At 47.9% G+C, this 13,451-nt stretch overlaps 1 protein-coding gene across 1 annotated transcript in view; it reads left to right on the top strand.

Annotated features, from left to right (window-relative positions):
- The window catches only part of COL27A1 (collagen, type XXVII, alpha 1), a gene marked incomplete at its 5' end in the record, with an annotated part of 139,000 nt that overhangs the window by 43,670 nt on the left and 81,879 nt on the right, over window positions 1–13,451 (top strand). The window contains 2 exons of the mRNA XM_009077373.1: window positions 71–115; window positions 12,261–12,314. Of these exons, the coding sequence (XP_009075621.1) occupies window positions 71–115; window positions 12,261–12,314 (99 nt within the window). The remainder of the gene's footprint in view (window positions 1–70; window positions 116–12,260; window positions 12,315–13,451) is intronic.

The following is a 13,451-nucleotide window of genomic DNA, read 5'->3' as shown; positions in this document are numbered from 1 at the left end:
GGATTGTTGGTTGACTGTTTGCTTTCCCAACCAGACCCATTATGTTTTTTCTCTGTTTTTTCCCTCGCAGGGGATCCCTGGAGTTCCTGGGAAGAGGGGCAAGATGGGTAGGCCGGTAAAGTTTTTCCTCGTCTATTATGCAGACTTTGTTGAGTGAAACTGGAAAGAAAACATCTGGCTTTTGTCTGGGTCCCTTCATATCTTCTTATGGGAACTAAAGGGGGGGATCAAACAAGCTTTTCCATGTCTGTCTTCTCAAGCAGGAAGAAAAGCAAAGATAGAGATATTGTTCTCTTCCTTTCTTCCATCTTCTGCCTACTTCACAGGCATTTGTGTCCTTTTTCTCACTGTCTCCATCTTCCCTTGGATCTTACACTCCCCAGATTCTCTTGCAACATCTTCCCCTCTCTCCTCACCCTGTCCAGCCTCTTCCCTGCATGCACTTTTTAATTCCCAGCCATGATTGCAGCGTCCTGGTTGTTCATACTTGATCTGTTACATCTCTCTGCAGTCCCATCACATTTGTCTCTTCTTGCTGTGACTGTCTCCAACCCTTGCGCCGTCCTGGTTTGTGTAATGCAACTGCAGTTTTGCATAGAAACCTTTTAGTTCTTGGTGGTGTAACAGATCAGGGGAAGATGTGTTTGAGGAGCAAGAAGACCAGGGAGATGTGAGAGCTTGACCAGGAGGAAGAGGTGTTTGCAGGTAGGGCTGAAGACAAGGTGGAACCTATGAGAGCTGCATAGAACAAGGATTGTGCTGACTAGCAAAAAGCAAGAGCAGGTGGGGAAAATACTGAAATAAGCAGAGGAAACAGGCAAAGGACAGAATGGAAAACCTTTCCCACATCAATCTTTTTCCAAGCAATTCTGCATGCTTCCTTTAGCAAAATGCATCAAGATATTTGCTCCAGGAATCAGCGTAGAGGTCAGGCGTGTTGGAGCTTTGGTGTGTCTCGCTGCCTTTGCACCTTGTCAGTGTTAGACTGAGTTTCTCTCGACCTCTGGACATCATTGCATTCAGAGGCTTCTGGAAAAGTGTCCACTCACCCACACACGGAAAAATCCAGTGCCTCCCCCTTGTCCCCATTGCATGTGAACATGTACTCCCCAGGAGTCCCACGCCTACCACTTGTTGGTGTTCTCACAGCAAAAGCCACGTGAAGATCCCAGCAGTGCCACGTTCATCCTGGCTGTTCTTCTCTGCCTGGGGTGGGGAGAGGTCAAGCAGATTTTTTTGGAGGGTAGGGGAAATCTGTACCAGATCTTAGAGTTTTGCAAGCCCCTGGTTGCACCAGAAACCCCCGTGATGAGTAACTGCAGAGCCTGTGGATGTAACCATGACTCACTGGCCAGAAGAAAACAAACACAGCAACTGTAGTTAGGTGCAAGGGCTCTGCTCTCTGCCTTGGTTCTGCACAGAGCACGCTGCAGGCTCGAAACATTCCAGCTGTTGGTTGGCCAAGATTTGTAATCTTCCAGGCAAGAGTTTTGGTCTGGCGGTCAGTGTTACAAGCGAGGGGCTCCCCTGAGACCAGCAGGGAATCTCTCAGCCAGGGAGGCATTAGGGCTGGGATCTAGAGAAGGGATTAAATGGCTGTGCATGAGCACTTTTGTTCTGCTCAGCTCCTTCAGAGAGTTTTGGCTCCATCCCTGCTGTATGATATCAGGTTTAATAAGAAATCTTGAATGGACCAATGCTGCTGGTTTGTACTTCCAAGCGTGAACAGAAAGATTAAGTGACATCCACAGTTATTCAGGAAGTCACTGGGAGGATGGAAGGCAGAAACCAGCTGACCTAGTTCTCTTCTCAACACTTATCTCCTGGCCAGTGCTGTCTCCCAGCTGGTTTCGGGTGTCCGTAGGCCTTCTGGGATTTCTCTGGTCTCTCCCATCCCCATGCCTTTAGGTTTTCTGTCACAGCTCTTGTGCTATCTCAGTGTTGTCATTGCAGGGGAGAGCTCTTGGAAGCCCTTATTAGCTGCCATCAGAGCTGGTAAATGCTCTGGAGAGTAGGGAAGGAGTTGGTATCACACATTTCTCTACCTAGCTGTGTCTGGAATGAGAGCTGGCAGAGGATGGAGTGCTCAGCAGAGGAGGAGCAGGGGCTGGGGGAGTTTGCATGTGACACCGTGGGCCTCTGAGGATGATGTAAGAGGGAATGATTAAAATAGAAGAACTGGACATGAGTCAGATCTTGAAATCCTTCCAGAGAAGTTAAGTTTTGCAGAGCTGTGAGGGACATGGTGAGTCTGTCGTGGAAACAGCTGACTCCACCTCCTGCCTGGCTCTCCTTGCCCAGCATCAGCCACGCAGGAGGCGAGTGCATCCCAGCATGTGGGCCATGGTGAACTGTGGAAAAGGGGAAGGCTGGGGGTGGGCTAGGGGGAAAGTTATGATTGTGGTCCAATGCACTAGGGAGGCTGAAATAACACGAGTCTGTGCGTCCGCGGATCTGACTGGTTTAGAGGTATGCCGGAGGGCTGGGTGCTTAAGCCTTCAGTCTTGCCAATGCAGTGGCTGAAAAGAATGGCTTTTTATGGTGTTTTTGTGGAATTTTATGGTGTTTTGTTGAGCAGCTAGCAAAAACAAAGAGGATACAAAAAGACCCATTGCTGTGAGGGCAGCAGGGCTGTGCTCTGCACTGTGCTGGGGGAAGGAGTGAGAAAAACTGTTGTTACCCTCTGTCTTACCATGACAGGCAATGTGTCAGTCCTGGTTCATCTTTAGGAAGGAGCTGTGCTGTCACTGAAGGAGGTGAAACACTGAAAGAGACAGAGCTTAGCTCAAGAAACACCAAGCTGCAAGTGCTGTGCTTTGCTTACGCTGTGGGAGATGGGTACCCACAATCAGAAATGTCTGCACTGCAGGTTGTGTTAAACTTCAAATAGAATAGAATATTTTCAGAAGTTCCTAAACCCTTCTAGAGGCAAAGTCTTAAAGGCAAATCTTCAGGAAATATATCGAAAGGGCTGTGAGCTTTTGTTTGGTTCATCTTTGGGTTTGATGTGTGCTTATATCTCTTCATTCACGTAGGGTATCAATACTGCACCAGCTGTGCTATCTTATGCCTGATTTTTGCTTATAATCTGATTTATTAGTAGTATTATTTAAAAAGAGATGGAAAGGAAGGGGAAAAGTTTAATTTAAAGATATGCTGAGTAATTCTTGGGTTCATCTGAGGTCTATTCACAAGTAAGTCAAACATAGCTGAGGTTTCCTTGTATTTTTCTGAGAACCTGGCGGTGCTGCTGGTCCTGTGCCCAGAGCTCAGTTACGTGTTTGGAGCCTCACCGTGTCAGGTACCATGCAAAATACCTTGTGAAAGGAAAGCCCTGGCCCAAATGGTCCACAAAACAGCCCATGATCAGACCATCCCCAGGACTGGAAGGTCTCAGTAGCAATAGCACGAGCAAGTCATCAGTACCTCAAGCAGGTACCTCAGCTTCCCTGCCTGCCTCGCAGGGCTTGCCATTGTGTTCCTTCTTTAGTCCTCCTGTAGCTCATGTTTGTGAGTGATCTGCTGCTGTGTCCCACCATCTGTCAGGTGCCATGATGGGGATTCCTGCTAACCTCAGGCAAGGGAGGCAAACACCTCCTGCCAGCACAGGCTCAGCCATCAGGCTTTGCCCAGCCCTTGGCAAGTGCCAATGTGTTGCTGGAGAGGAAATAGCTGGACAGGTGGAGTAGACAGTGTGAGCAGCAGGCACAGAGGACAGTTTGCATGTAGGACATCTGGCCAGGTGGGCTGACACCTCTACCTGTGAGAACAGCTGGAGGTTGCCAAGGCAAAGTGAGGAGATGTTGTGTTGCTCACTGCACAGGAGCAGGGAGAGGATATGGGACCTTGTTCCTCCCCGTGGCATGCAGAGTCAGACAGGCTGTTTAGCTCTTCTTGGCTGTGTGGAGAACAGGGATAACACAGGAGAGCTGTCCTTTGAGCTAAGTAGCTTAATCTTAGCATGTAAGTGCCGTGGATTACAGCTCATGTGTCAAGGTGCTGTAAAGTGGCAGGTGGATTTTAAGTACTAGGCATCAGCGTGTAGGTGAGTGCAGAAGTTTCTCCTCCCTCTGCCTGTCAGCCACAGCGTGGAGGCTGTGAGAGTCAGCAGTGATCTGGCAGCCACTCCAGCATAGCCTCAGTGTTTGTTGTGAGCATCAGCGTGGCAAGCAGCTGGAGCTGGCACCCACTGCCCAGGAGCTGAGCACGGGCAGGATCCCCCTCGCCAGCTCTCGGCGCACAGCGCAGCGGCGTCTTCTCGCCAGGCTGTTTCTCATGTCTGCTCTCTTCTTCCATGATGACTTATAATGTATTAATTCCTGCCTCCAGCAAGCATCAAGTCATAATATATTGGGTTTTCATCATCTGAGGAGCTGGCAGAAGGGCATGGGATCCCCCTGCCCTGCCCCCCAGTGTGGGTAGGCTCTTGCATCATGTGAAAAAGCATTGACTTGTGAGAGACACTAGACAGCCAAAAGCAGAGCTGCCTCTGGGTTAGGAAGGATTTGTTTTACAGCCTGCCCCAACCTTTTGATAGATGGCTGAGATAGCTTGGTGGTGAATGTCAGAGCATGGGGCTTTGCCAAGTGACACAGTCCCAGCTGTTGTCCGTGCAGACAATGGGGGACATGCTCTGCCATGTGTCTGGAAGGGTTGGCATAACCGCAGATTACTGAGAAAATAAATTTTGCTGCTCTCCGTGGGGACTAAGATGATAAACAGCTCCTTTCTTGCTCCAATCTTTTCTCTGCTTTGGATGCAGCTGAGGCCCTTCCTTGCATTTGGAGTGCACCAAGTCTCTTGCAGCACACGAGAAACTGGAAACAACATTTCAAAGTTCCTGTAGGGAGGTCTATAGGAACTGATGGATACGACTTAGGGAGCTCTGTCTTGTACCAGTACCCCAAAACATCTATGCCTTCTACAGGAGCTGATTGGGTTAAAAAATAGTATGCTTTTAATCATCCTGTTTGCATGAAAAGTCAAGTGGAGGTCCTGAGAATTAGTAATGAACAAAGCTCCTCTGTTAATGAGAGTCTTAATCCATGGATTGGATTTTGCCTGTTAGCCATCTAAGTCAATTCTTTGCCAGATTTTTAATTTGTTCGCCTCAATTTTTAAAATAGATTGGGTTTGAGAAATCAGTGACTTTTTTAATGCTTAGGTTGGACACTGAGACTGGGCAGCTGGTCTCTCCACCCCTCTGGGCCTGGTTCACCGCTCTGAAATGCAGGCGTGAGCCCAGAGCAAATGTCACCATTTGGTTTTGGCCCGAGTTGTGTTCCACATGTCTGGAGTTTCCCAAATCTGTGTGGTGGTGTACTTATCACATGTTCCTATGTTCATGATGACATCATCCAAATAACCTGGCAAGGTGGACAATACCAGCCTGTATTTAATTTTTTTAAGAATGAGCAAAACAAAGTACTGAAAACACAGGGAAAAGGGTTTGAAAGGTGCCAAGAGCTATAACTTCTACTGAAGGAAAAGAAACAATCCCAAAGATGTTTTTTTCCCCAAGAATGTCCTTGAGTAACTTGTCCATCATCATTCAAAAATCTCATGAAGGACTGAATCAAGGTCTCTCCCAAGCACAAGAGCATCTCTCTGCCTTCAGGGAAATGTTCAATCATTTATCAGATTAAAGCTCCAAAATTATTCTCGTTAGAAATTATAAGGAAAAATAGTGCAACTGTCACTTTTGAGACTGAAAACGTTTTGATCACTAATGCTGCTTGACTTTCTTTAATAGGAGGCTGCTTGATTTGGAAATCTTGGCCATAAATAAGGAGGAGCAGTGGGCAGGTTCAGTGCTCTACATTAGGCCATTGAGTCTATGCAATGTGCACTCAATTACAGCCCTGCAGACAGGGAAAAGATCATGTACCAGCAGAAAAGGAGCAGAGCAGCAGAGTGGAGGGGTTGGCAATTATTGAGTGATGTTTGCCTGAAGGGACTTCAGGAGACTTCTGTCCATGTGGCCTTGAGGTCTGTGCTTCCACAGGGATAGTTATGTTCAAAAACACCAGGAAATCTTTACCCACGGAGGAGGTGGCACAGAACTGTGAAGTCTCCCAAGGAGAGAGAGTGAAGGTGCCTTCCAGGTGGCAGAGGAGCAGAGCTGCAGCAGGACCAGCAGGATAGCATCTCCCTCTTTGCAGGGATGAAAGCTGCTACAGACCCAGGTCGAGACTCCTCCTGAGTTACAGCTAGCAACAGGCTCAGTGGGAGCACAGGGTCTGCCAGGCTCCCTTTGGGGTGACTCTTACCACCCCAGGAGCAGCACTGGGGCTGAGCCAGCCCCCTCACCCACCTGTGGAGGGGCTCAGTCTGCTCTCCACACCAAGAATGCTCTCAGAGGTGTAAGCTGCCAACATAAGCTACACTTGTTTGTTTTATTCTCCTTTTTTTCCAGTGAATGCCTTCTCTCACCCTCGGCCCTGCTTCCCCACCACCACCTTTTTTGGTTTTTTCATTTTTTTCCTAACTTAAATTGTTTGACTTGCAAGTTCCATCCCTGAGGAGACTCCTGGGCAGTGATTCACCTGGCCAGAGCCAACTGGCAAATAGAGTCTTCTGCAGACAAGACAGGAGGGCTGGTTGGTTTGAGCAACTTCACCTTCAGCCAACAGGAAAATAAAATCCTATTTTTGGAGGAGGATTCTGTTGGCGTGAAGACCTGCCAGGATTCCTCGGAGCAGCAGCTGCCAGACTGCCTCCCTTAGTCCTTCAGGGAAAGTGTTCTAAACTGAATCAGATGTTGTGTACATACAACACACCCACCCACATGTGCACACCTGAAAAGGCTTCAGGGGAGCAAAGGACATGGTGTGGCTCACTGGTCCCTGAGGACAACTGCTTCCAGGGACATGACACAAGAAGTGGTGGCATCTCCTTGCACCAGGAGCAGCCCTTAGGCTGACAGAGCCAGGAAGGGCAGGCTGCTCTATTTGCTTTAAGCAGAGAAAGAAAGGAAGGGGAGGTGGAGGGGGATGTAATCCTCTGATACAGGAGGAGCTGGTTCCAGTGTCTGTCTAGGTCTGGTTGTTCTCAGCAGGAGTCTCCTGGTGTATGAAAGGATGCCCTTTGCAGGGAGTGGGGATGAAAAGGAATTAAGGCACTATTGAAGCATCTCAAAGATAGAGACTTTGTTATTGCTTCAGCTTCAGACTTCTTAGTGTAACCTGGGATAAATCAGTTTGCATCTCTCTCTGTCTCAGCTCACTGACTGCAATGAGGACAAACTGTGCAACCACTGTGAAGCTCTGTTTGGGCTGGGGACAGGAGAGCACAGAAGCATAAGGATCTCACTTAGAGCAAAGCATCTGTTTGTGTGCTCCAACTCCTCTTCAAACTTCATCTTGCTTCTTTCATTGAACTTCTCCTTCAGACAATGTGAAATCCATTCAGCTGGACCTTTTCCCCCACCTCCTCTCTGTATTTCCCAGCTGTGAGATAGAGCCAAAAGTTTTGTCATACCTGACTTCAGCGGCTGTGGAGGAGCACCCTGCAGGCTCTTGGCCAGCACAGCTTGTTAGCTGAGCATTTTCCTCCTAGCTCTGCTGCCATTTGCCATCCCTTCCTCATCCTGGTCCTTCTCTGCATGTCCTCTCCCTCCCACAGAGTGGGCAGGATGTATGGCTCCATATTTTTCATAGAGTGTTTTTCTTTGTCATCCGAATTCTTGAGCATAATTTCCAGGGACCAGTTTTCCTGGAAAAACAGCTGCACCCTGAAAAATGATGGATTTTCTGTACCAAAACCCAATCTGCACTCACTTTGGGAAGGTCAGGAGACTCTGATTCTGCTGGGCTCTTTAATCTCTTTCACAAGTCTCCTGTAATGGGCTGCCAGTTGCAACCTGCCTGTCTGCCAGCACCATAAAATGAGCTTCCTGCCCCATGTGTTCTCCCTCAGTTTGGTCTCCTCAGGCTGCTGGAGCAGTGCATGGGAGAGAAGAGGTATTGCTGCTTACGGGAATGAAACCAATGGGATAACAAAGTCTACTTGTAACTGCTCGACTGCTTGTTTCGGTTGAATAGTGCTAGTTCTGTTCCTGGGGAACATCTCTCTCCTTTAGGCTCAGGCAGGAGAGGCACTGAAAAAACAGCTTTTACAGACATGTGTGATCCAATAAATTAGGACACTGTGGTCACTGGAACTGTTATTGTGGTTTAAACTGCTACTGCTTACCCCATGGAAAGTAAGAGTTTTATTTTTCATTAGGGGCTTAAAAGATTGATTGTTTCCTGCTGTGCAAGAGCTGTACTGGGATAGCTTTCACAACCTGGTTTGGGTCTTTGGAGACTGTATGGATGCTGAAATATCCTCCTTCACGCCACAGCCACCAGCCTTAGTCTCATTTAATGTGCAAAACCTGTTAATACTTGTGTGCTAAGCCCAACTGTAGGGCTGGGATGCCTGGGGTTAGCTGAATTGAAGTTGCTCTTTCCATTTCTCTCCTCCTCTGGGTTTGCTTTACAGCTTGGGCCAAAAAGGGACCACCCACCACCCCAGCAATGGGTGAGCTGGGGGTGCTTGTGCCAGCAGTGTAGTTGGTGTGTTGAGGGCAATCAGGTGTTGGCAAGGACAAGGCTTTGGTGCTGAATGTTGTCCTGGGCCTGGCTGGTGTGCCAGTGATGCCAGCCCACACTGTTGTGGTTTTTCTTCTCTGTTTCCTCCCATTTTGACCCTTTTGCATCCCTTCTTGAGGATGGGCAGAACCCTGGGCTCTGCAGACAGTCACAATGTGCCGTGAATGGGTTTTATTGAATCTCTAGCTTATTGGGTAGCATTGGCCGAGTGACCTCAGGTGCTCAGCTCTGCCTTCAAAACACAGGAATAATCTGGTTTTCTAAATACTTGGAGATCTAGTGTTGGAAGCCTGTGCAAAAGCTAGATTTTTATTAACTCTATTACCAGGTGCCTCAGATCTCCTGTCTTTAAGCAGCAAGGTTAGCATTGGAAACCGAGGCATGAAACGATTAGTGGGGAAAAATATGAATTTAAATAGTTCCTTATCTGGACACGTTTATCCTGGCAGAGAAGCACATTGTTTATGTCACACTGCAAGAGTTTGAAGCCAAATTTAGAAAATGGTTTTAGTCTGGAGCAAGAATTCCCCTAGATGATATTATGCTGCTGTAGCAATATTGATTTCATTGTACTATTCGAAGTAGTAAAACCTTCTCACATTGTCAAGATCTTAGCTTGACAGCAGATACTTCAGAGCCCCAGGGCCAGACTGCTGCTCAGTGGCATCCATGGGTCACTCCATGCCCAGCTGTGCCCTCTGAGAAAGGAAAGATGCAGCTCTGGGAGTGCTGAAGGCTGTGACTGAGATCTGCAGCAGCATAAGTACAGTATCAGTCTATGCACACTCATATTTTCCTTGGCAAACTCCATGACTGTAAACAGCAAAATATTCCAAGGCAGTCTTCTTTTTTTTGTTTTTTTCCTACACATCTCTCTTATGATCTGATTGATTCAGCATGTAGCAGAGTTATTGTCCTCTTTTTTTCATTAAAGAAAATTGTAGCCCCCCTGCCTTCTCGTTATATTTGACGTCTTTGTCTCTAGATGGCAGAAGGCTGTTTCCAGTGGTTGCTCACCACAGCTTCTTGGCATATGCACAGGCCTCAGGGATGTAGTGCCTAGCTGGAAAAAGGCAGACAATTTTCTTATTTGCCATGATTCCCATAAAATAAGAAGTGCTGAATCCAAGCAAGTGGCAGCTTGTGTCGGTTCAGAAGAGCACACTGCATGCATGAGGGAATGGGTACAGAGGTGAGATGCTGGCTCTGAGGTCAATGGCAAAGGTTTGGTTGCCATAAACAGGTTTCCCATCTCTCACTTAGATTTGACCAAGTATGTTTTTACCTAGCTGTGTTGACCAGGAGTTGTAAACCCTCAAAGATGAAGAGAGGTCTTGAATGACTCCGGAGTTTCCAGTTGAGTTTGCCTGTTTTGTCTGCTGTGATCATTTCAATTTTCTGTTGCTGATGGGTTTCCAGATAGTGTGTTGCTGTTATATTTTGCTTGCCTCAGGTTTGCTTTTCCCAGGGAACCAGTATTTATAGTATAAAGGGGAGCAGGCAGGAGAAGAGAACATCTTTCTAGCTCAGCAAGGACCATCCTCTCCCTGTCTGCTCCATGCCTTGTCTCTTCAGCTCTTAGCTAGCCCAGATCGTGGCTGTGTGGTCCTTTCTGTCTCTGGTGAGCCAGAGAAGGGGGTAAGGCAGTTTTACCGGTTCGAGTCAGAAGTTACACATCCACTAAGAGCTGCAACTCTGTGATGTGTCTCTGGAGCACATCTTTGATGTAGCCTCAGCTAAGCAATGCTACTTGCACTCCAAAACTGCTCCACCAGAAACAAGAGGGAAGAGAGGTGATCATTGGAGCCTTGCTTCACAAGTTCCCACTCTGGACTGAAGCACAAAGGTCGATGCTCTGGCTAGGAAGTCTTTCATATGCAAATATGTTCCTTAGTTTTCCATAGCAATGGCCACAGTCAGAGCAGCGCGGAGAATCTGGGAGGATTTCAGCCCTGGCTGAATGAACAGTCCAGGAGTAGGAGCCTGGGGTTAGGCTCTGGCCATGGGGAGCTTCCCTGGCAGGCAATGATTTCCCTTTTGGCTCACAGTCAAAGGAGGTGGATGCTGTGTCATATTTTATCTCAATGAGGAAAAGAAGTAGAGTCACAGCCTTCTCTTGCCTCGGTGTCACAGCATCCCTGAAACACCTTCCACTGCAGCTGAAGTTTGGAGTAGCCCTGAAGTGCTGATGTTTGAGCTGGTCCCCAATTGCTCTTGACAGCCAGAGCCCTGCTAGTCCTGTGCTGAAGGTCAGGCTCAGGGGAAAACAGAGTCCAATCAATCTTAAACTCAACTACTTCCTCCTTGGAAGTGTCTGTGTAGTAGTGACTAAGAGGATTTCCTGAGCCCGGAGGTTGCGTGTCCCCCTTTTCTGAGCTCTTCCTGGAGGAGACAAAGCATGACAGGACAGAGAAAAGCAAGCTGCTGTGTGATTTGTTTGTAGCATGGAGTTCAGGGGGCTTAAGGGGAAGCACAGGGTCTGCCTAAGAGTGCAAGAGAGAACGTGTCACACCACCATGCTCTGGCTCTGGCTCAGTACCTCCACTCCCTTCTCTATAATTGTCTGAAGTCTTCCAAATTTGTTTCGGATGTAATGAGATGATGAAGTCGTCTTTTGTGGTGACTTTTTCATGTAGTAAACATGGCCTTTCACAGCTCTGGGGCGTGGACCATAATGAGGTTGGAACCGTCTGTTCCTCTGGCAAGCTGAAAGGGAGTGAATTCACCAGGCATCTTTGATCAGCTCCATTAAGCATCTCCATGGGCTCCAACAGGCTTTACACTGTTTGGCCATCCTGTGAGAAGGGGAGGGCTGTTAAAATGATCCTGTGAGTAGACAGCATGAAATAATTCAGATTGGCAATCCAGTTTTTAATATAGTCATTGCAGTGAGGTTTAGAAATTCTTCGAGAACTTAAAAGTATTGACTTTTAAGGAAGTGTTCTATCAGTAGGCTAGTTCTACCTGAAAGAGGCTAGAAAGCACTGTATCTTAAACTACTGACTTTGATCTTCCAAATGAGGGTATATCATTTCATATGCAAACTCCACAGGGTTGCATATTCCTTCTTGGACATACTGGAGTACATCGGTGAAGCAAATGTAGGACAGCAGCACTGATTCCCACCCCTTCTCCCTGCCAGGCACACTAATGTAGTATTTCAAGCCTCCCCTGCCACGTGATGCATGCCCAGTGCTGACAACTGGTGCTAAGAAAAGGCAGAGCTGGTTGAGGGTCTCAACACAGCCTGCAAGAGAAGGAGTGAATGAATCAGGTCCAGCAGTCTCAGCATTGGGTACTTTTCATAGCATGGCCAAGGAAAAAGCTTTCCTGTCTCCTCAGCAGTTCTTCCTCTCAAGGCTCCCATAGGTGAACGGGCAGCTCACGTCCGAGCCTCGTAAATGGAACTTCTGGTTACCCATCGTTGGCCCCAGGAGAGAGCAATGAATCAGAGCTTTTGGTCTTGCCCAGCTCCTCACTGAGCAGATGTGCTGGTAGGGCAGGAATGGTTTGGATGAGGACAGACAGGCTGGCTGTCCCACATATCCCTGTGCCCTGTTGCCTTCCAAAGTGCTGCACTGGGTGCAGGGGAAGTGGTTTGTAACTGACTGTTGTTATGCCAGGGAGTATCAATAACTAACACTCATGTTTGCCTCCTCTCCTTAGGGTTTTCCTGGTAATTTTGGGGAGCGTGGACCTCCAGGCATTGATGGGAACCCTGTAAGTTGACAACTTTTTCCTTTCTTTTTTTCTATTGCAGTAGACAGTATGCTGTACAGCTAGTTAGAGCTGAATGAAGCTTTTCGGTTTGGTAGCAGCTGCTGACTGGTTTTGCCCCCCTGAAAAACAAAAAGCTCAAGCTGCCCTGCTATGAATTCCCATGCTCAGCTCCTGTTACTGCCAGATCATCATTTGCCATTAGTTTTCTGTCTCCATCTCTTGCCTTCCCTGCCCCTTGGTCTTGATAGATGCTTTCTCATCCTGAGGATGTGACTAGAATAAAATCAAGGGAGAAAGGGTAGAGATGTTGCTCCAGATGAGCTGGCAATGGTTGGAATGTGTTGTCCATACCACAGTGTCTGATGCAAAGCCTGTGGCAGGCACAGGAATCTCCTTGTTTACTAATGTGTCTGGATGAAGCTTAGCAGGGAGACACGGGCCCACAGGCTGAGGGACCTGTCACCATAAGGCACCACAGATGAGTACCTGGGTGCATGTGAACCCTCAGAGGAGCAGGCCATGTACTCAGTCCTGCAGAGGTCTGAGCTGCATAGAGGAAGAGGCATGTTCCTCTTCTTTTCACCCCATTTCATGTTGTGGTCCATGTTAGCAAGCTGGTACCCCTTGGTTTGTGTCTCACCAGCCTGCAGCAGAAAGCTTCTAAAGTCCTCCATGCTCAGTACCTTTCCTCATCTAAATGGATGTTAATCCTGGTGCAAGAAGTGCCAGATTCCCTGCTCCAGGGTCTGGAAGCACTGAAGGACAGACTCCATAGCTCAGGCTGCTGTTGGCCTGCCCCATGCCTCAGCCAGCCAGGGACTGCACAGGGAGAAGTCTTCAGGCTCTTGAGTTCTTGGCCTCCCTTCAGCCTTCATCTGGGCCCTGCTGGCTTCCTAAGAATGGGCTGTGTCTCCTGGGAATTGGGTCAGGATGGTCACAGAGACCATTTAAGCAGCTGGGTGCTGATAAAGTTTAATTTGCTTTGCTCTTGTAGCACTTACCACACAGTTGGGGCTGTGCTGTGTTTCCCACTATGCAGAACACACCCTTGTGGGTTGCAACAGTTCTCAGATGGATTAATTATTCTAAATTATTTTCTGAATGGCTTTGTTGGTTCTCCCTCAATTAGCATGTGAG

The sequence above is a fragment of the Acanthisitta chloris genome, unplaced genomic scaffold (genome assembly GCF_000695815.1).
Source record: "Acanthisitta chloris isolate BGI_N310 unplaced genomic scaffold, ASM69581v1 scaffold3966, whole genome shotgun sequence".
In the NCBI taxonomy this organism is placed as follows: domain Eukaryota; kingdom Metazoa; phylum Chordata; class Aves; order Passeriformes; family Acanthisittidae; genus Acanthisitta; species Acanthisitta chloris.
Note: the sequence above shows the minus strand (reverse complement) of the source record. Positions and strands in the feature narration are given on the sequence as shown.